We start from the raw sequence: 22,725 nt of genomic DNA on the forward strand, positions 1-22,725 counted from the left end.
GGGATTGCAAATGGGATCTAGTGTGGAATTGCACATGGGATCTAGAGTGGAATTGCACATGGGATCTCCTTTGGGATTGCAAATGGGATCTAGTGTGGAATTGCACATGGGATCTAGTGTGGAATTGCACATGGGATCTCCTTTGGGATTGAAAATGGGATCTAGTGTGGAATTGCACGTGGGATCTCCTGTGGGATTGCACATGGGATCTCCTTTGGGATTACAAATAGGATCTCCTTTGGAATTGCACATGGGATCTCTTGGAATTGCACATAGGATCTCCTTTGGAATTAAAATGGGATCTCCTTTGGGATTGTAACTGGGATCTCCTTTGGGATTGTAACTGGGATCTCCTTTGGGATTACAAATGGGATCTCCTGTGGGATTGCACATGGGATCTCTTGGAATTGCACATGGGATCTCCTTTGGGATTGCACACGGGATCTCTTGGAATTGCACATAGGATCTCCTTTGGGATTACAAATGGGATCTCCTTTGGGATTGTAACTGGGATCTCCTTTGGGATTACAAATGGGATCTCCTTTGGTATCTGCAGCCCCTGAAAAGGACTAAAAGTCTGCACTTCTGCATTAGCAAGCCATCCACTTCATGCTTGGTATTTATTCCCAGATGTTTATTGCCATCTGAAATATTAAGGATTTCTGTAAGAACAGAATTTCCTGTGAGTTTTTGACTCACATGCTTGTTGAGTGAAGCTTTGTAAATCATTTTCATGTACTGGAGAAAGAAACCTGAGTGCTAAACTTGCCTCTTGTTCTCCATTTCAAGGCTCCAGGAGCAGCTGGGAAAACAGGAAGCTTAGGGAAGAAACCTGGTGAGTCAAATATTGTGGCAGCACCTTCTCTCTGTTCTTAAGTGTTCAATTCAATGGCAACAAAGCCTTTTCCATGAAAATAGAGTGTTTGCTCTTGGTCATCTTGGAGTGGTTTGCACTGATGAAAACCATTATCAAATAACTGGAATAAATGCAGTTAATAAATAATGTAAATGTAATAAAAGAATTCATCCTCTAATCATTCTAGTGTGTCAATCACTAAATAACATGTAGCTAGAGAATGAAAATCTGCTTGCTCAGAGGTGGATGTGAACTTCCTGCTGGATTGCTCAGAGAGCAGTGGGAGCCATTCCCCCTTGTCCCCAGCCCCTCTCCAGGTTTCTTAGCTGTGGAAGCAGCAGACAGGAGGAGGAATTTGTCATTAAATACAGCAGGTCCTGGCAGGGGAGTGGGAGGTTTAAACAGAGAAAAGCCAGGAGCAGAGTCAGGGCTGGGTGAGGGCAAACAGGGAGGAGTTGGGCTGGGAACTGGCTCTGCTGACAGGGGCAGGGCTGGATGGGACACTGGCAATGGGGAATTGTTCCCTGGCAGGGTGGGCAGGCCCTGGCACAGGGTGCCCAGAGCAGCTGGGGCTGCCCCTGCATCCCTGGCAGTGCCCAAGGCCAGGCTGGGCACTGGGGACAGTGGGAGGTGTCCCTGCCATGGCTGGGGTGGCAATGGGTGGGATTTAGGGTCCCTCCAACCCAAACCATTCCATGACTCCATTCCATGACTCCATGGCTGTGTGTGCTGACCCCAGGTCCAGTTTAAAGCCCCTTTGTCACTCCAGACCTTCCATCCCTGCCTGGCTGTCCTGTCCCTCCTGAGGGAGGTTCTGCTGTTCTGTGTTCTCTGCAGGGCCCTTGGATTGCTCCTCATCCTCCTCATGCTGCTCATTTGTGTCTCAGTTGCTTCTCTGATCATTTTTCATGTTCCTACTGGTGCTTTCATTCTAAACCTCACATCAGTCATTGATCATTTCCACGCTGGGCTTCACCTCCCTTTGACTCTCCCCTGCCCCAAAGCCTCCCTTGTTCCCAGCCCTGCAGGGTTTGTGGGTTCCTGTGCCTGCAGCTGCCCTGGGAATGAATCCCTGAGGGCTGAGACTGCCCTGGCTCCCTCAGGAAGGCTCAGCAGCCCCAGCCCACTCTGGCTGTGTTAAAGGTGCCCCCCTGAACCTGCACATGGCCTGGGGACAGGGCTGAGCCTGGCTCTGGGAGGGCACCCGAGTTCTGCAGCTGCGCTTGGGTCCAAAGCTGGGCTGCCTGTGGGGACCAGAACTGTTCCACAGCACTGGGGGCAGAGGAAGCTCCAGCACAGCTTGGGCCAATTCCCTGGAACTGTCAGCTCCCAGCTCCTGGCCTGGGAGGGAACAGAGATTTCCAGGGAAATCCTCTTTGCTGCATGGGAGAAATATTCCTGTTGGGGCCAGGTGGTGAGAAATTCTCTGCCAGCCTTGATTTGTGCCTCTGGGTGCAGCTTCAATATTTTGTCATTGGTGTGTCTCCTCTCCTTAGGGAGCCAAGTGCAAAGATGGATTTACTGGAAAATAGAAATAATAAAATAATAGCACTGCATTTTAAGAGCTGTGCTGCTATTATTATTATTATTATTATTATTATTATTATTATTATTATTATTATTATTATTATTATTATTATTATTATTATTATTATCCTCTATTTCAAACACTTTTGATCTCCTACCACAGAGCTGCTGCACCTCTGGTTTATTACTTTTTTATTCTCTGAACCTCTCATTTATTTTCCAGTTACCACATGTATTCATGGAAATACATAAATCTATAAGAATTTTATGGAAAAGAGTGACACAGTCTTATAGCAGCAGAATTAATGTTGGATAGAATGTGCCCGGATTTTTTTCAGATTAACCTTTTCTTTCCTCCTCTGCTTCAACAGAAATTGCCCAAGTTATTGCCTCTTACACAGCAACAGGCCCAGAACAGCTGACTCTTGCTCCTGGCCAGCTGATTCTCATCAGGAAGAAGAATCCAGGTGGTTGGTGGGAAGGAGAGCTCCAAGTTAGTTCCTTTTTTTGTTTCCTAGTAAAATCCCACTTTTAAAAAATGGCTTTTAGTAGCTCAGAATGCCGAATGTGTCAATGAGAAATAAAGGTGACAATGCTGTGCAGTGCAGCAGGTGCCAGTGAAACCCAAAAACCCCAAAAACCCTTCCAGGAGCTCCCACCCCTGCCAGGCCTGGCCTGGGGGCAGCAGGAGCTCAGCAGGGAGGGCCCAGGGCTGCTCTGGACCCTCCCAGGTGATTCTGAGAGCAGAATTTGACCATTTGGGCCCCCTGAAGGAGGCTCTGGTTGCTTTGGGGCTTTTAGCAGGAAATTTGGGGTGGAACAATGCCATGGATTTATTTGTGCAGGGCAGATCTCTGACTAATTCAGTTCTTTTTAACTCTTTGTGCCCTTTTTGCCTTTCCTGGTGATATTTTTTTCATCTTTTGTGGAGAAATCCTTTTCCAGGGTTCCTTTGGGGTTTTCTCTCACTAACCTTGGGGCTGTTGGTAACTTTGAGCTTTAAAGAGTCTCCATTAAATGTATTTGAAGACAGAAAAGAAACTTCTCTGGGCAAGAGCTGCCACAGTTACCACTGAGCAGCTGCTGGGAGGCTCTGAAACAATTCAGTTTTGGTTGTGTAAATACTCAGATGTAATTTAGATGCTTTAATGTCTTACATGTGGTTTTACAATTGGGTTTTATTTTGTTAGCAATCCCTGACTGTTCTTTTTATTCTCCTGCTCCACACTTGGGGTCAGAGTGAAGGGAAAATAAGGCAAATGTTTTTAGCATTAAGTATTTAAGCATTAATGCAGTGTTCAGAAGTATCTTAAATTATCTAAATAGGCTTTAGATCAAGTGTTTTCTTTTTTAGTAAAGGTTTAGACAGGGAAGAAAGTAGTTCAAGAATAGCAAATCCTTTAGATGACTTTTTTCCACCAGAGTTAACAATGTTTTTCAGAGGCAAAATTCTCCTTGCCCAAAATGCCAACCTTATTCTAACACAAAGAGAATAAACATTAAAATCATTCTTGAGGTAGAGTTAGAAGCTGGGATTCAAAGTTCTGGAAGAACTTTCTTACTGCAAGGAATTTTTATGGATTTGATTTGCGATGAACATTTGGGCTTTGGGGAGATAACAGGATGAGCTTTCCTGCTTTGGTGACACAAGGCATTGGAAAGCTTGGATCTGTTTCTGCAAAAGAAAAGAGCAAATTTGGATTCTTAATCTCTGTTTCAGCTGTCACAACCTGGGGAAGTAAAATAATGAACAAGTGTTTAATTAGAAATACTAACAGGATTCTATGTTAACAATTAGAAATACTAACAGGATTCTATGTTAACAATTAGAAATACTAAAAAGATTCTATGTTAACAATTAGAAATACTAACAGGATTCTATGTTAACAATTAGAAGTACTAACAGGATTCTATGTTAACAATTAGAAATACTAAAAAGATTCTATGTTAACAATCAGAAATACTAACAGGATTCTATGTTAACAATTAGAAATACTAAAAAGATTCTATGTTAACAATTAGAAATACTAACAGGATTCTGTGTTAACGTTATAACATTGAGCTAGTGGCCCAGAACAGCTGAGTTCCTTCCCCAAGCCCTTTCCTCTCTGGGCTGGGCAGTTCTGAGCCCTGGAGCTGCCCAGGCCCTGCTGAGCAGTTCTGAGCCCCTGGCTGGGCAGTTCTGAGCAGCTCTGGGCAGTTCTGAGCAGTTCTGGGCAGCTCTGGGCAGTTCTGGGCAGTTCTGAGCAGTTCTGGGCAGTTCTGAGCAGTTCTGGGCAGTCCTGGGCAGTTCTGGGCAGTTCTGGGCAGTTCTGAGCAGCTCTGGGCAGTTCTGAGCAGCTCTGGGCAGTAGTTCTGGGCAGTTCTGAGCAGCTCTGGGCAGTTCTGAGCAGCTCTGGGCAGTTCTGAGCAGTTCTGAGCAGTTCTGAGCAGTTCTGGGCAGCTCTGGGCAGTAGTTCTGGGCAGTTCTGAGCAGCTCTGGGCAGTAGTTCTGAGCAGTTCTGGGCAGTTCTGAGCAGCTCTGAGCAGTTCTGGGCAGTTCTGGGCAGTTCTGAGCAGTTCTGAGCAGTTCTGAGCAGTTCTGGGCAGCTCTGGGCAGTAGTTCTGGGCAGTTCTGAGCAGCTCTGGGCAGTAGTTCTGGGCAGTAGTTCTGGGCAGTAGTTCTGGGCAGTAGTTCTGGGCAGTAGTTCTGGGCAGTCCTGGGCAGCTCTGGTGCTGTCCATCCTGCCTGAGCCGTTCTGTCTCCGCAGGCGCGTGGCAAGAAGCGCCAGATCGGTTGGTTCCCGGCCAACTACGTCAAACTGCTGAGCCCTGGCACCAGCAAGAGCACCCCCACCGAGCTGCCCAGGCCTGCAGCACCCTCAGGTGAGCCCTGCCTGCCCCTGGCAGCCCTGCCCTGCCTGCTGTGCCCGTGCTGGGCCTTCAGCTGGGAAGGGTGTGGGGTTCCAGAGCCTCTGGGGCGTTCCTGCATCCCCTAAACCAGCCCAGCCCATCTCTGACTGTGGGACAGGAGCTCTGGGGTGTTCCTGCATCCCCTAAACCAGCCCAGCCCATCTCTGACTGTGGGACAGGAGCTCTGGGGTGTTCCTGCATCCCCTAAACCAGCCCAGCCCAGCCCTGACTGTGGGAATTCTGAGCTCTGGGGTGTTCCTGCATCCCCTAAACCAGCCCAGCCCATCCCTGACTGTGGGACAGGAGCTCTGGGGTGTGTCTCCATCCCCAAACCCATCCCATCCCTGCAGTGACTGTGGGACATGGGCTCTGGGTTCTGGGATGTTCCTTCTTCCTATCCCTGCCCTGACTGTGGGACAGCAGCTCTGGGATGTGTCTCCATCCCCAGCCCAGCCCTGTCCATGGAACAGCAGCTCTGGGATGTGTCTCCATCCCCAGCCCAGCCCTGTCCATGGAACAGCAGCTCTGGGATGTGTCTCCATCCCCAGCCCAGCCCTGTCCATGGAACAGCAGCTCTGGGATGTGTCTCCATCCCCAGCCCAGCCCTGTCCATGGAACAGCAGCTCTGGGATGTGTCTCCATCCCCAGCCCTGCCCTGTCCATGGGACAGCAGCTCTGGGATGTGTCTCCATCCCCAGCCCTGCCCTGTCCATGGAACAGCAGCTCTGGGATGTGTCTCCATCCCCAGCCCTGTCCATGGAACAGCAGCTCTGGGATGTGTCTCCATCCCCAGCCCTGTCCATGGAACAGCAGCTCTGGGATGTGTCTCCATCCCCAGCCCAGCCCTGTCCATGGAACAGCAGCTCTGGGATGTGTCTCCATCCCCAGCCCTGTCCATGGGACAGCAGCTCTGGGATGTGTCTCCATCCCCAGCCCAGCCCTGTCCATGGAACAGCAGCTCTGGGATGTGTCTCCATCCCCAGCCCTGTCCATGGAACAGCAGCTCTGGGATGTGTCTCCATCCCCAGCCCTGCCCTGTCCATGGAACAGCAGCTCTGGGATGTGTCTCCATCCCCAGCCCTGCCCTGTCCATGGAACAGCAGCTCTGGGATGTGTCTCCATCCCCAGCCCAGCCCTGCCCTGGGTGCAGCAGGAGCTGCAGAGGCTCAGGAGGATCCAGGGCTGCACCTGGGGCTCCTCTCCTGCAGAGCCCCCTGGTCTGAGGTGGGACAAACCCCCATGGGGAGGGACCTTTGCTGTGCAGGTTTGGGACTCAGGAGCCACAGAACAGGAACGTTCCCCCAGAATCCCAGCCTGGCTGGGCTGGAAGGGCCCTCCCAGGCCCATCCCATGGTGCTGTGTCTGTGGCACTGCTGCTGGCTGCCCCTCTGGTGGCTGCTACAAAGATGCAGCCAATGCCTCTCTAAAGCCCCGTGGAATTCAGGTTGAGAATGGCAGCTCAGCACTGAGACACAACCTTTTACAAGGAAATAGGATGAGATTTTTTGATGTTTTTTTGAAATTACTTCAGGTTTGACAATCTGTGGCTTTCCCCACATGCTAAATCTTACAAATAAAATTTTAGCACTTTTTGCAGATCATCAAAATCTTAATGAAACTGTAATTTTAAAAAAAGAAAAGCTGTTTGGCAAATTGAAATAAGTTGCTGGCTTGGTACAAGGACAAAAATAAGAGCAAATTTTAGGATTAATCCACTGGGGAGAACCTGCCAGCAAGGCTCATTAATGGAAGTCTGATGTGTGGTGGGAAAAGCAGAAGCCCTGTGGCCTGGCAAAGAGAAAACAGCAGAGAAATAGAGGGGATTATTTATTTAACTGAACAGTCCTGCTGCTTCAGAGAGTTCAGGGAGCTGCTTTGTCAGGAGTGAGCAGGACCAGCTGGATTCTGGGATTGGATGAGTTCCACTGCAAGGGAATAGAAAATCCCTGCTGGACCCAGTCCTGGGTGCCAGCAGAGCAGCCTGGATGGCCTGGGATGCTTTTGTCCAGTTCTGTTCATTTTCTCTTCTATTTTCCAAGATTTTTTTGTTCTGAAAACCTCACAGGGACAACAAAGGCATCACCATTGGCTTTCTTTTGGATTATGCAGCTTCCAATAGTGGAAGTTCCAGTGTGTCCCAGATTTTCCTGTCCACTGACCGGTCCTGGTGGGGGTTCCAGGCCAGGCTGGAGCACCCTGAGGCAGGGGAAGATGTCCCTGTTCATGGCAGGGGTGGCTCTGCATGGGCTTTAAGGTCCTTTCTAACCCAAGCCCTGCTGGGATTCCATGAAACTCTTTGGGATTTTTAAACCCCTGGAGTTTGGGGGGCTGAGCTGAGCCCCAGGGTGGGCCCTGGTCACTGCAGGGTCCTGGATGGACCCTGAGCACATGCAGAGGGAACAAGGAGGCTGGAGAGGGGCTGGGAACACAAACCCTGTGAGGAAGCCCTGAGGGAGCTGGGGGTGCTCAGCCTGGAGCAAAGGAGACTCAGGGCTGCCCTCCTCACCCTGCACAGCTCCTGAAAGGGGCCTGGGCTCAGCTGGCCCTGGGCTCTTTCTCCAGCAGCACTGACACACCCAGAGCACACAGCCTCGAGCTGCACCAAGGGAAATCCAGGCTGGAGAGCAGGGAAAAGGTTTTTCCAGCAAGGGTGAGAAAGTTCTGGAATGGCTGCCCGGGGAGGTGGTGGAGTCCCCATGCCTGGGTGTGTTTAACAAAGCCTGGATGTGGCACTGGGTGCCAGGGTTGAGTTGAGGGGCTGGGGCTGGGCTGGACTCGATGGCCTTGAAGGTCTCTCCCAACCCAGGGATTCTGGGAATTCTGTGAGTTCTGTGGAGCTGTCCTGAGCCATGGGCAATGTCCAGAGGTGACCTCTGCATGTGGGCAGGGCCAGGCTGGATTTCAGGGCAAGGTTCTTGCCCAGAGGGTGCTGGCACTGCCCAGGCTGCCCAGGGAATGGGCACGGCCCCGAGGCTGCCACAGCTCCAGGAGCCTTTGGCCAGCGCTGCCAGGGATGCCCAGGCTGGGCTTGCTGGGCTCTGGGCAGGGCAGGGTGGCTCAGGGGTGCCCTTGGGGGCGGCTGAGCCCCGGCTGACCCCTGTCCCCTGTCCCAGTGTGCCAGGTGATCGGCATGTACGACTACAGCGCGCAGAACGACGACGAGCTGGCCTTCAGCAAGGGCCAGATCATCACCGTGCTCAGCAGGGAGGACCCCGACTGGTGGAAGGGGGAGGTCAACGGCCACGTGGGGCTCTTCCCGTCCAACTACGTGAAGCTGACCACGGACACGGACCCCAGCCAGCAGTGTGAGTGTCCCTGGTGTCCCTGGTGTCCCTCCCACATGCAGCATTGCCGGGCCCCGCCGCCCCCGGGCCCCCGGGCTCTTTGAAGACCTTCTGTCCCCGCTGTGTTTGGTTGGTTTTGTTCCCATCCCCCAGCACGTCCCCTCTCCCCATCATTTTTGCTCCATGCCTTGCCACGCCTGCCTCATTTCCCCAGCTTGAATTTGCTCATTGTTTTGTTTTGCTTATGTGTTGTTTTCCTCCTTTTTCTAGGAATCATATGTTGTCCATCCCCCACTCAGGCTTGAAAGTCCTCAAAGAGACCCACTATCCCATAGCAGTGCCCAGAGGGATGATGGGAGATGCAGCCTTGATCATGTGGCTTCCAGCATGATCATCTACTGCCTTCTGAGTCAAGAACACACTGCACAGCAGTTTTACCTCATTTGACATTTAGTTGCATGGAATCGCAATGGTTGAGTTAATTACCGACAAAATTAAACTGATTCAAAACAAAACAAAACAAAAACACACACACGCAAAAAAAATAATAAAAATCAGAGGATAGTGGGTCCTTTTGTGGCTTTCAGAGTTACCAAACTAATTTTTCCACCTTTGCACAGGTGTTTTTGGTAGTTTTAAAAATTATTTTTTAAAGATATATTCTAGCCTTTTAAAGGAAAAGTATAAATTTAATTTCTTCATTGCAATTTTTGTTTGTGCAAAAAGACCCACTATCAAGGAATGCTGCATGTGCTATTAAAATTGTTCCAAATGTCCATGAATTGGAGACTTTATGTATCTTTCTTTTTTATTGTTCACTTGTCCAGTGTTGTCAATGTGTCTTTTTTTTATTATTTTAATTTTCCTTTTTTTTTTTTTTAATTACAAAAGAACAGAAGGAGTTAAAATCAGTTTAAGGAGGTTTAAATGTGCCCAGTTCCAGGTATTTTGTTGTAGTTACTGTACTGTTTGTAACAGGTGTTGTTGTCGAGTGTGTAACCCATTGTGGGGAGGGGAGATGCCCTCCCCCCGTGCCAGAGGCAAACCTGGAGTGATGTTTTACCCAGCTCTGTTCATTTGATTTTGCACATTACTTGTAGCTGCAAACAGTGAGCAAACAGCCTGGTTTGTGTGTGTGTCCCTGGGTTTGTCACATTCCTGGGTCAGAAATGGGTGCAATGTTCCCTCCTGGGGCTGCCAGAATTCCCAACGCCCCTGGGACGGCGCTGGGGCTGCTCAGCTGTGCTTTCTGTGGAACAACACCTTGTGAACGAGTCATTCTCCTGACAAGAACGAATGTATAGAACTCAATCCCCGCAATCCATTTCCAATGTTTACATTTTTTAAAGCAGAACTGTGGAACTGACACAGATGAGTAAGAGCTGGAGCTCTCAGTGGAGCTGGAGCTGTGCTGCAGCCGAGCCCTGCCCGGCTGCTGCTGCAGGTGCTGGCAGTGCCCTCTCCCAACGCCTCACAGAGCACAACAGAGCCCTGCTACTCATGATTTACCACGGGCTTACTCCTGGTGTCTGTGTCCCCCTGTCCCAGCCCCTGCTGGCAGCCTGGGGCACTCCCAGCCCAGCTCCCTGCTCCCCACCCGTCCTGCAAAGGTGCAAAGGACAAGTGAAGCTCCTTACTCAGTTGCACTTCAGTATTTCATCACTATGAATGTAAATTATATAAATATATAAAAACCTGCAGCTTTAACAACTGTAATCCAGCCTTTCCAATTAGTTCCATGTATAGAGAATTAAATCCTTCGTACAAAAGAGGCCGACAGTGTTTGTTGTTGTCTCGTCTGGGTCACGCCGAGCTCGCCCCGAGGGCTTTGGCAGCAGCACTGGAGCCCTTGGCCCCTCCAGGGACACCTGCCTGGCTTCTTGGAGCCCTCCAGGGACACCTGCCTGGCTTCTTGGAACTGCTCAGATCCATCATTGCTCCCTGCAGCCTTTGCCCCTCTGCCTCAGGGGGGTTGCTGCTGTGTCCTTGGACTCCTGGCAGGTCCCTTCCAGCTCAGGATGTTCTGGGATTCTCTGATTCCCTGCCCAGGGTTTCTACGTGGTACCAAGCAGTGGATTTTGATTTTTTTTTAATAGATAAATTAAATATTCTTTCTTGGTTTGCTGTGGAGGCCCTGGAGGGGCTTCTCCTAAGTTCCAGTCCATTGGCTCCTTGCCCTGCTCCTATGCCTGAACATAGGTGTTCCTGGATTTGGGATGTGTTTCATGCCAGAAGCTCAACTCTGAAGATATGCACAACTGCACAGATTTTCCTTCTTTTTAGGACAGTATTTAAATAGTAGTACATCTTTCATTCTTACCATTAAAAAAATAATTCTTCTCCATCGTGGCCACTTGCTGGCAAGTGCAGAAATGGAGCAGCACATCCCACTTGTGATTTTCAGTGCTCTCAGAGGGGATGGAGCCAGGTTTGACTCCACTCTGTCAGTATTTTGTGCATTAACTGACATTTGCATGAGAGCCTCTCCCTCTTTTCCCATCCTGAGCTGTTGGGTTAAAACCTGACTCGACTGAAAGCTCTGGCCCTTAGGGACCCCGTGGGTCCTGTGACCTCAGGCCAGAACTACAGACTGAATCTGGTGAAACATTTGCAGTGCTGCAGCCGTAGGGGATTCAGGTGCTGCTCTCTTCTTCCTCTTTCCATCCAGGGAAGAAGCTCCTGCAGTCCCTGAGGGTGCAGATTCTCCCCCCCAGTGCCTTCAGGGCTGGGGCTGGAGCCTCCCAAGGTCACTGGAAGCTCCTGGGGCAGCTTTGGGAGACTGGGAGGAGCAGTCTGGGGTTGTCCCTCACAGGGAATCCCCAAATCCCCGGGGCTGGCCCAGCCCTGCCAGCCCATGCAGTGCCAGCTGTGCCCCGTGGGCACCTTGTCCCCAGCCCAGAGCACTCAGTGCCACCTGCAGGGGACACCTGCAGGGCTGGGCACTGCAAAGCTCCCTGGGCAGCCCCTGCCAAGGCCTGAGCTCCCTTTCCATGGGCAAATTGCTGCTGCTGTCCAAGCTGAACGCACACAAGGCACTGCTGGTGCCTCAGGCAGAAGAGGAACATGAGTCCCATGTACAGAGTCCCAGACACAAACACTCCCCTGGGCCTTCAGTGACAGATGCTGAAATCCCCGTTCATTTCCTCCCTGAGTCCCTGAGGGGGCTCTGCTGGCTCAGCAGGGAGGGTTTCATCCTCCTCCTCCTCATCAGGGATCCTCCCTGAGCTGCAGGGAACGAGGCATTGCAGTGACTGCTTTACTTGTCTTTGTGGATATCAATATATAAAAATATGTAAATATACACGTGAGAAAGGGAGTGTGACAGTGACTGTCCTAGAGCAGCTGGGGCTGCCCCTGCATCCCTGGCAGTGCCCAAGGCCAGGCTGGGCCCTGGGGACAGTGGGAGGTGTCCCTGCCATGGCAGGGCTGGCACTGGCTGATCCTTAAAATCCCTTCCCACCCAAATCATCCTGGCATTCTGGGAATTGGTTCTTTATCCCCACTTCCCTGTGCTAGGGGCCTTCTCCCCCTGCACAGGAATTGTCACTTGAGGGATGGAGACTGGAATTCCAGAGGCTGCCAGTGCTGCAGGGTTTTATTCTTCACTGGTTTTATGTTTGTGGGAATTCTTCCTTTATTCAACTGCTCACAAAGAATTCCCATGGATGTTCTTTCAGGGAATTTGTTCAATACTTGAAATCTGTCCAAGACAACTCTGAGTCTGAAATGTGGGTTTATCAAGAACATTTTGCTTTACATTCAGGATCAGCTTTATTTAAACCTCAATTCTTTTGGAGCTTTAGTGGCTTCACTTTGTCACCATGAGCTCACTGAGCACATTTTATTCCCATAAGCAAAATGACTGAAATTCTGCTTTTGTTCTCTGGTTTTAAAGCACTTTTTAGTTCTTTGTGGCTATTGACTCCAGCTATTTAACTTGTTAAATAGCAACTTCTGTGCAGTAAATTCTGATGACAAATGACTTGTTTTTAACTTCAGATAACTTCAGTAGGTTCAGGAGCAATATATCTCAACTATTGCTGAGTAGAATGGACAGGGCAGGGTAACCAAGGGCTCCTCAGGTAAGCACAGTGCTGAGGTGACCTTTTGGTTTCAGGACATTGTCCTGGAGTTCAAATGGAAATGGTTTAACCAGGGCTTCACTGCCCACCTGGGGACTCCAATGAGCAAAGCTCCTGAACTGAGCTGGGAATAAACCCCAGGGATCCCCCAGTGCCAGCCCAGACCCCCCAGCCCCAGCCTGGGCATCCCTGGCAGCGCTGGCCAAAGGCTCCTGGAGCTGTGGCAGCCTCGGGGCCGTGCCCATTCCCTGGGCAGCCTGGGCAGTGCCAGCACCCTCTGGGCAAGAACCTTGCCCTCAAATCCAACCCAAATCCCTCCTGGCCCAGCCCCAGCCCCTCTCTGGGTGCTGTCAGGTCACAGGGGCAGAGGTCAGAGCTGTCCCTCTGCCAAATGAAAGTGAAAAAATGATAAAATGCTGTTTCAAAAGAGGCTGCAACATCTAAAATACTGCATTTGGCTCCCACCTTGCTGGTTCCAAGTGAAGTGCCTGCACAGCAGCTGTATTTGTGAATTCCCAGTGGAACTGCCTGTGCTGTCCCTTCTCCTTGGACCTGTGGCTGCTGCCTGTGACTCTGCTGCTCCTGTGCCCGGAGTGCCAGGGGCTCAGACAGGCCTGGGGCACAACCCAGGGCTGAGGTTTGCTTTCCTGATGTGGGGCACAACCCAGGGGTGGGGTTTGCTTTCCTGATGTGTTCTGAACCCCTCCAGGCCTTGCTTAACTCTGTGATTTGCATTTTTTGAGGCATTCTTGCCCTCACATGTGGGATTTTACTGTCCCCAAGCAGCCTCTGGAGAGGGATTGGTAGAATCAGTGACTCTGGAGTGGTTGAGGTTGGAGCCCCAGCAGTGAGCACATCCTCAAGTGCCACATCCAAACCTTTGAACACTCCAGAGAGGGCAACCCCAGCCCTAAATAATGCTGCAAGTTTTGCCAGTGGGACTGCCCAGATTTGATTCCAGCTCCTTCCCTGCACCTCAGAGGGAACTGGACACACTGGTCTGCTTCAGAAATTCCAAACCTGCTGAAATGATTGAAAACAGCTGGGAAATGGGGTTGAGCATTGCAGATGGAGAGATCTGTTTGATCCCAATGTCCTCACCAAAAGCCTGGGGTGGCCTCTCAGTGGAGGGTCCCTCCCAGGAGATTTAAGAGGAATTGGTTGCATCTGGAACAGGTGCTAAGAAAGCTGAATGTTGAAATGCTGTGATTTAAATTACTCAGTACTGAGAGGCCCTTGAGAGCTGTGCCCAGTTCTGCTCCTGCAGGAGAGCCCTGGAGGGGCTGGAGCGTGTCCAGGGCAGGAAAGAGAGCTGTGAGGGCTGGAGAATCCCTGAGGGAGCTGGGCAGGGGCTGGAGAATCCCTGAGGGAGCTGGGCAGGGGCTGCAGAATCCCTGAGGGAGCTGGGCAGGGGCTGCAGAATCCCTGAGGGAGCTGGGCAGGGGCTGCAGAATCCCTGAGGGAGCTGGGCAGGGGCTGGAGAATCCCTGAGGGAGCTGGGCAGGGGCTGCAGAATCCCTGAGGGAGCTGGGCAGGGGCTGCAGAATCCCTGAGGGAGCTGGGCAGGGGCTGCAGAATCCCTGAGGGAGCTGGGCAGGGGCTGGGGCTGGAGCAAAGGAGGCTCAGGGGCCCTTGTGGCTCTGCACAAGTCCCTGCCAGGAGGGCACAGCCGGGGGGGTCGGGCTCTGCTCCCAGGGAACAGGGACAGGAGCAGAGGGAACGGCCTCAGGCTGGGCCAGGGCAGGCTCAGCTTGGACAGCAGCAGCAATTTGCCCATGGAAAGGGAGCTCAGGCCTTGGCAGGGGCTGCCCAGGGAGCTTTGCAGTGCCCAGCCCTGCAGGTGTCCCCTGCAGGTGGCACTGAGTGCTCTGGGCTGGGGACAAGGTGCCCATGGGGCACAGCTGGCACTGCATGGGCTGGCAGGGCTGGGCCAGCCCCAGGGATTTGGGATCTGTGAATAATTTGCCTGAGGGAAGGGCTGCTCTCCTGGTGTGCTGTTCCCTCTCCTAAAGCTTTTGGAGGAAATCTCCAAACTGTGCCATCACTTTTGCCTGCTCCTGTCCCTCTATCAGGACAGATTCCTGTCTCCTGTGACCTGGTCACCACAGCCTGGGCCAGCTCAAGGCTTACAGGGAAATCTGGCAGTGGCACTGCCTAGAAATGAAATGAAAAAGGATCAGCAGCTGTGGCCATGGATGTGGATCTGTGATTTCCACAGCAGAACCTCCCTTCCCAAAAAGCAGCATCTTGTTTTAGGCTCAGTGTTTGTCTTGGGAGACCCAGATCTTCAGGGCTGACTTTGTAAGGAAGAGGAACATCTTCACTCTGTGCAAAGGATTTGAAGTGATTTTTTACATTTCTGGAGCCCATTAATCTGCAGGAACTGTGGTGCTGGGAGGTCAAGGCACAGATCTGCAGTTCCAACATTTGTATCTTGGTTCTCCAAGTCCAGCCAGAATGGCAGAATGGGTGGATTCACCCTCCTGAGAACAACCAAGTTCATTATTGTCATTTCCCCACCCTTCCCTGGCTTTCCTGGACTGAAGCAAAGAATTGCCCAGAGCAGCTGGGGCTGCCCCTGCATCCCTGGCAGTGCCCAAGGCCAGGCTGGGCACTGGGGACAGTGGGAGGTGTCCCTGCCATGGCAGGGGTGGCACTGGGTGGGCTCTGGGGTCCCTCCAGCCCAAACCACCCCATGACTCTGTGATCTGTGGAATCCAGTTCACCAAAGTTCTTTGGCAGAACGAGCCAGGCATTTCCACCTGGAAATGAATCCAGGTCTTCTTCAGTGTTCTTCACACAAAGACCAGAAAAATCTCTGCACTTGTGCACCTCACAAAGAAATCTCCTGCCAGGAGAGTCTCTTTGGGATGTTCTGCTCACATTTGGCTTCTTTTTTCCCCAAACACTTGAAAAGCAGAATGTTTCAGTGGTTCAGAGCAGCCATTCCCAGCCCAGCTGGCTGCCAAGGGAGCCACTAAAATGGCTCATTGTTCAAAATGTCAGGGCTTGGTGCTTGGAAATCACCTTCAGGCCAAGATTTTGGACATCTTTGAACAAGAACTTCCCCAAGGAAAAGGAATTAAACACTTGGATCTCTTCTAATGAAGCACTGGGAGAGCTGGGGCTGTTTCTGTGCTTTACTTGGTACCAAAGAAGCTGCTCTGAAATCAGGCATTTATTCAACAGAGATGGAACTTCTGGCTTTTGGAAGGGGCCAAAATCCCTTGTTCTGGCATGAAAATGATATTTCTCCACACCTGCTTTTTGTTGCAAGTTTGAATTGCATTTTGTGGAGGGCTGTGCCATCTGTGTCCCAAGGGAGCCTTGTCAGTGTCACTGTGCTTCCCACCTGATCCCAGCTCCCAGCCTCAGAGTCAGAGAGGAAACAACCTTGGCTGCATCTCCTTTTCTGGGTTTGTTTCATTTGGCTTTGTTTGGGCTTGGCTTTTGGTTTCACTTTGTTGGGTTTGTTTGGTTGGTGTGGGTTTTTTTGTTATTTTTAAGTCAAATCCATCATTCCACTTTCAGAAGCACAGATCAGTTCAAGCAGGTGTTGCTGGTATTTCATGGAAATATTGGTGATACATCTGAACCTTCCCAGTGGCATTGTCTGAGCTCCATTCAGGAAGCTAAAATAGGGAATACTCCCTAAATTTTAACTTTATATGCAAAGAACTGAAAGAGTTACCTGGGGCCTGATGTTTTCATGAGAAAAGTTTGTTTCCATGAGAAATATACTGAATTTGCTGAGGGGTGAGGGAAAGAATTCAGCTGGAGGATTTTGGTTGTGTGAAAATAGTTGAATAGATCATTTTTAGAGCCAAACATTTTCCACCTGTTTGAAATCAACTTTGCTTTTTGCAATGCATTATATTTTATGCAGAAAAAAGTAGCAAAAACTGGAAGAAAACATTCTGTGTTCCAGTCTCAGAAGAACTTAATTAAGCTCAGCTGAAAAACAATGGCCTACAGAAGAAAGGAGGGAATTAAATGTTCAGTCTAATTCGGAGTAGAAAAGAAAATTCAAGATTGTGGAACTGATATAAAACCCCTCCCATCTGAGGGGGTCAATGCAAGGGAGGTTTGCAGTAGTGAAAGGACAGAACTGATGAAGAGGAGCTCTCAGTGCCAGCCTTTTACTGTGCTTTTAAACAGAAAGGAGAACAAAATCCACCCTTGGCTCAGCCCACACATCAGTGGGGATCTGCAGTGACCTGTGCATGTCCAGGCTCAGACCCTTCAAATATTTGGGAGCAGTTTTTATTGGAGGGTGGAGAAGGGAAGAGGCCCTGCAGGCCCTTCTTGAGCAGGATTTCTGTGAGCAGAGGGGCCAAGGTGAACCTTGAATATGGAGCATCCATCAGCTGAGGGACTCATCCAAAGTGCCCCTTGGAGCTTTAGGGACCTGCAGCTCTTCCCTAATTCCCTCTGGGATATCTCTGTGTTTTCTTCACAGCACATGGAGCCCTTTCTCCCTTTTCACTGCCAGCCATCCATGTGGAATTGGGATGGCACAACCCAAAGGGTTGGGGGCCTCCAGGGAGAGGTTGGGAAGGGGCAGGCAGAGGTGAGGGAGACTTTAAACTTGGCCACCAGGGAGGAGCTCACACACAGAGATGGCTTTTGTTGCAATAAATAAAAAAGGTGTTAAATGGAATGTTTGGAGTCACTGAGAGATGGAGCTTTGCTGGGGCTGTGCCATGTGAGCAGCAATGCAGTGAGCAGCAATGCAGTGAGCAGCAATGCAGTGGGCAGCAATGCAGTGAGCAGTGCTGTCCATGCAGGCTGTGCCATGTGAGCAGTAATGCAGTGAGCAGTGCTGTCCATGCAGGCTGTGCCATGTGAGCAGCAATGCAGTGAGCAGCAATGCAGTGAGCAGCAATGCAGTGAGCAGTGCTGTCCATGCAGGCTGTGCCATGTGAGCAGTAATGCAGTGAGCAGCAATGCAGTGAGCAGCAATGCAGTGAGCAGTGCTGTCCATGCAGGGCTGTGCCATGTGAGCAGTAATGCAGTGAGCAGTAATGCAGTGAGCAGTGCTGTCCATGCAGGGCTGTGCCATGTGAGCAGTAATGCAGTGAGCAGCAATGCAGTGAGCAGTGCTGTCCATGCAGGGCTGTGCCATGTGAGCAGTAATGCAGTGAGCAGCAATGCAGTGGGCAGCAATGCAGTGAGCAGTGCTGTCCATGCAGGCTGTGCCATGTGAGCAGCAATGCAGTGAGCAGTAATGCAGTGAGCAGTGCTGTCCATGCAGGGCTGTGTGGCTGCCCCAGTGGGTCCCCGTGCCCCCAGCCCCACTGAAGCCCCAGTGCTGTTGTGTTTTGCAGGGTGTGCAGACCTGCACCTGCTGGACATGCTGACCCCCACCGAGAGGAAGAGGCAGGGCTACATCCACGAGCTCATCGTCACCGAGGAGAACTACGTGAACGACCTGCAGCTGGTGACAGAGGTGCGCAGCCCCGGCCCTCCTCCCTTGGCCTGGGCCAAATCCCTGCCTTGTGCAAAATCCCTGCATTTCACTGCCAACCTGGGGGTCTCTGCCCAGTCCTCTTTTATCTATATTGATACAGATAGAGACAGATACAGGTACAGATATACAGAGATACAGAGATACAGATACACAGATACACAGATAGGCAGATATACAGATACAGATACACAGATATACAGATACAGATATACAGATATACAGATACAGATACACAGATATACAGATACAGATACACAGGCATACAAATACAGAGATACAGATATACAGATACAGAGATACAGATACACAGATATACAGATACAGAGATACAGATATACAGATACACAGATAGGCAGATATACAGATACAGATACACAGATATACAGATACAGATACACAGATATACAGATACAGATATACAGATATACAGATACAGATACACAGGCATACAGAGATACAGATATACAGATACAGAGATACAGATACACAGATATACAGATACAGAGATACAGATATACAGATACACAGATAGGCAGATATACAGATACAGATACACAGATATACAGATACAGAGATACAGATATACAGATACACAGATATGCAGATATACAGATACAGATACACAGACATACAGATACAGATACACAGACATACAAATACAGAGATACAGATATACAAATACAGATATACAGATACACAGATATACAAATATACAGATATACAGATATACAGCCACAGATAAATACAGATATACAGATACAGATAGATACAGATACAGATATACAGATACAGATGTACATATATACAGATATACAAATACAGATATACAGATACAGATATACAGATAGATATAGATACAGATGTACAGATGTACAGATGTACAGATATACAGATATACAAATACAGATATACAGATAGATCCAGGTACTGATAGATACAGATACTGATACAGATATACAGATACAGATAGATACACATATACAGATACAGATAAACAGATACATATACAGTTACATACAGATACAGATACAGATACAGATACAGATACAAATACAGATACAGATACAGATACAGCTGTGGGTGGGTGCAAACCATGGCAGTCCCCTGTGCTACCACCAGAAAGTGCTGATCTTTGAAGTGTCATTTTAGCAAAGCCCTTTTGCTCCTGACTCTCAGTGTTCATTTCTCATGTACAAGTTGTGAAGCTTAAAGAAATGTTCTGGAATGAAGCACATTCCCTACACTCTGAGGTGGGGCAGTGATACTGAGTGATAAATGAGCAGCGGGGCTCAGTTATCACTTCCTGTGATTGGCTTTAGAGGTAGAAAAAAAATGAATTAATACAGCCAACTATGGACAATTCCTTTGACAGAGAAGCAAAGTCCTTTTTTGAGGAAGAGCTCAAGATATGCAAAAATTAGGACTCAGAGAAATCAGGTCTTCCATAGAAGAGTCCAACCTATTTTCAGCTGGATTATCAAAGGAATCCTGGGATCTTTTGCAGGAAACTTCTGCTAAAATTCCCAGGTTTCAAACAGATTTTCCAGATCCCTACAGATTATCCAGCACCCACAGAAATTCAGAGTATTCCCTGTTGAAGCCCCCTGTACCTGAGGGTCTCCTTAATCCCAGCCATCCCAGGGAACACCATGGCTGTCAGGGACAGGGGTGTGCTGGCTCTGTACTTACCCTGTGCACTCCAAATGGCCTCTTCTCACTCCCCAGATCTTCCAGAAACCACTGATGGAGTCTGAGCTGGTTACAGAAAAAGAAGTTGCCATGATTTTTGTGAATTGGAAGGAGCTGATTATGTGCAATATAAAACTACTGAAGTAAGTTGTTTTTTTCCCCCCATACTTCACAAAACCAGAACCCTGGGCCTCTCCCCCTGCTTCTCCTTTTCTCTGCATGAAAACATTCGCCACTTACACAAATCCTAACCAGAAGGGCCCCGTGTTTCTCCTTGGGGAAAAAGCAACCTGCGGGCAGGGTTTGCTGTGAGCTGTTGAGAAGAGCCCAGCAGTTCTCTGCCATTTGCACTCCCTTGGTTCCTGCTGCAGAAGGCAAATCCTCCTCTCCCCTGGAGAGCAGGGCTTGCCAAGGCTTCCCACAGGGCAGGACTTTCCCTGCCTGGTTCCAAAGGGTTTGTGCCCAGGGCACCCCTCTCCAGAGGCTCTGGGTGCTGCTGCCCCCAGTCACTGCCAGGGAAACTGAGTGGGGGCACAGTTAAACCTGCACCTTGATAAGCAAAAGCATTAATAAAGTTATTTTCTTTCCCTACTCAGCTGCTAATTTTCACTGAACCTACAGGGATTTTACAGCTTTGTAGTATCTCCTTTTTTTTGTAAAATGTATTTGAAAATGGCCCACAAGTTGAAAAGTTGTGGCAGTGACAGGACAAGTGACAATGAACCTTTCCTCAGGACACCAGGCTAAAAACTCAAAGTGATGGGGTTTTCCTTGCCTCACTCGCACATCAGTAACTCTCTTTCTAAGCCAATAGAAAAGGAAATTACCCTCCTCTTCCTCTCAGCTGTGATCTGGCATTGCATTAAAGTCAGGCAGCAGCTGGATCACAGGAGAGGGAAAGGTGTTGGCTGAGAGTGCAGCCTGGGTTATGTGGAAACCCAGGGCACCAGGAATATTTCTCTGTCTGCTCTGGGGTGCCCTGACCCCCAGGGCAGCACTGACTCTGACCCTCATCCATGGAGAAAGTTTCCCAGACTTCAACATAGACTGGAACCCACAAAAGTGTGAAATAGATTTTATAGAGAGCAGAGCAGGTGGATCACTGGGTGAGAAATTGAGGTTTTGGGGTTTTTAGTGTGTTGTGGATGGAAGCAAGATGGAGGGCACAGGGTGTGGTCCTGGGTTTCTTCTTCATGGTGCTTCTTCCTCCTTCTTCTCCATGGGTTTGGGTGGCATTTTGTAATTGGGCAGAAAAGTCCCCATTGCAGCTCTTTGGGATCAGTTATTGGGTTAAAAAGGAAAAGAATCCAGGTGTCAGTTCTTAATTGGATAGTTCAGTCTTAAAAAACCTTGTACCAAGAGATTGTTGGCCATTTTGTGCCTTCTAATGGAAAGCTGCAGAACTCACAGCAGTGAGACTGTTTTACTGATAACAAATAATAAACACCTGAGTCCAAACATGAACTACTGTCCCAAATGCCTTCAATCCAGACCCAGAGAAACCCACAGCTGGTACTGCCACAACTGGTGCCCCCGTGTAAAAGTAGCAGCTCAGTAAGAAGAAACTGTTTATGGTATCCCTGCAGTAAATCTTGTGCCCGGTGTATTTATGGTTCTCTGCCTTTCCACAATGAATAAGAAGCACCCCTTTGTTCCATAACTGAGGAGTGGCTCTGTGTCCAACCCCTGCCCTGCTCCCGCCCAGGGCCCTGCGTGTGAGGAAGAAGATGTCGGGGGAGAAGATGCCGGTGAAGATGATCGGGGACATCCTGACGGCGCAGCTGCCCCACATGCAGCCCTACATCCGCTTCTGCAGCTGCCAGCTCAACGGCGCCGCCCTCATCCAGCAGAAAACCGACGAGGTGCCCGACTTCAAGGAGTTTGTCAAGGTGGGAGAAGCAGCAGCCCCTGGGAATTGTGTGCATCTTCTCTTCTCGCCTGGCTGAAATGCTGAGCAAAAGAGGCACCACGTCCCGTGAGGGCTGGGTCACTTCTGGGCCACCCCTGGAGGGGCTGGAGCGTGTCCAGGGCAGGGAACGGAGCTGGGCAGGGGCTGCAGAATCCCTGAGGGAGCTGGGCAGGGGCTGCAGAATCCCTGAGGGAGCTGGGCAGGGGCTGGAGAATCCCTGAGGGAGCTGGGCAGGGGCTGAGGCTGGAGCAAAGGAGGCTCAGGGGCCCTTGTGGTTCTGCACAAGTCCCTGCCAGGAGGGTCGAGCTCTGCTGCCATGTCCCAAGGGAAAGGAGGGGAAATGGCCTGAAATTGCACCAGGGGAGGTTCAAAATGGAGATTGGAAACATTTTTTCCCTGGCAGAGTGGTCAGGCCTTGGGCTGAGCTGCCCAGGGAGGTTTGGAGTCCCTGGAATTGTCCCAGAGCAGTCTGGATGTGGCCTTGGGGACAGGGATTGGGGTGATGCTGGTGGGGCTGGGGTGGCACTGGGTGATCCTGGGGGCTCTTCCCACCTTGATGATTCTGGGATTCTTGTCCAGACAAGGCAGGTGAAGAAATGTTGTACAAAGCACCAGGACTTCTCCTACTGATGTTGTGATCTCAGAGCAGATTTAGCTGAGGATTGGTGCTCATTTATTGCCTTCCCTTTTCCTTTCTTGGAGGAGCTCAGTTTTTGGGGTTTAAACCTCCTGACTAACCAGATTTTCCCTCTCTAATGTTTCAGAGGTTAGCAATGGATCCTCGCTGTAAAGGAATGCCACTATCAAGTTTTCTACTAAAGCCTATGCAACGGGTAACCAGATACCCACTAATCATTAAAAATGTACGTTCCTTTGCACACCTGCTGGGTTTGGTGCTGCTTTGCTTACACCTTAATTACAGGGTTGTTTCCTTATTTATGTCAGGCTTTGTCACTGGGAGGTTTCTGATGTGCTGGGGAATGTGGGATGTCTTTTAATACTCGATTCCAGTACAG

At 50.0% G+C, this 22,725-nt stretch overlaps 1 protein-coding gene across 3 annotated transcripts in view; it reads left to right on the forward strand.

Annotated features, from left to right (window-relative positions):
• Positions 1-22,725, forward strand: part of ITSN1 (intersectin 1) — a 118,880-nt gene that overhangs the window by 87,889 nt on the left and 8,266 nt on the right. For 2 of the 3 annotated variants that reach the window (XM_066545585.1, XM_066545586.1), the window contains 8 exons: positions 790-835; positions 2,755-2,876; positions 5,134-5,248; positions 8,389-8,580; positions 17,969-18,090; positions 19,837-19,943; positions 21,506-21,689; positions 22,474-22,572. In XM_066545585.1, the coding sequence (XP_066401682.1) occupies positions 790-835; positions 2,755-2,876; positions 5,134-5,248; positions 8,389-8,580; positions 17,969-18,090; positions 19,837-19,943; positions 21,506-21,689; positions 22,474-22,572 (987 nt within the window). Of the gene's footprint in view, positions 1-789; positions 836-2,754; positions 2,877-5,133; positions 5,249-8,388; positions 8,581-8,829; positions 10,332-17,968; positions 18,091-19,836; positions 19,944-21,505; positions 21,690-22,473; positions 22,573-22,725 lie in introns of those variants that run through there. The other variant, XM_066545587.1, reaches the window with a different exon arrangement.

The sequence above is a fragment of the Molothrus aeneus genome, chromosome 2 (assembly GCF_037042795.1).
Source record: "Molothrus aeneus isolate 106 chromosome 2, BPBGC_Maene_1.0, whole genome shotgun sequence".
Lineage (NCBI taxonomy): Eukaryota > Metazoa > Chordata > Aves > Passeriformes > Icteridae > Molothrus > Molothrus aeneus.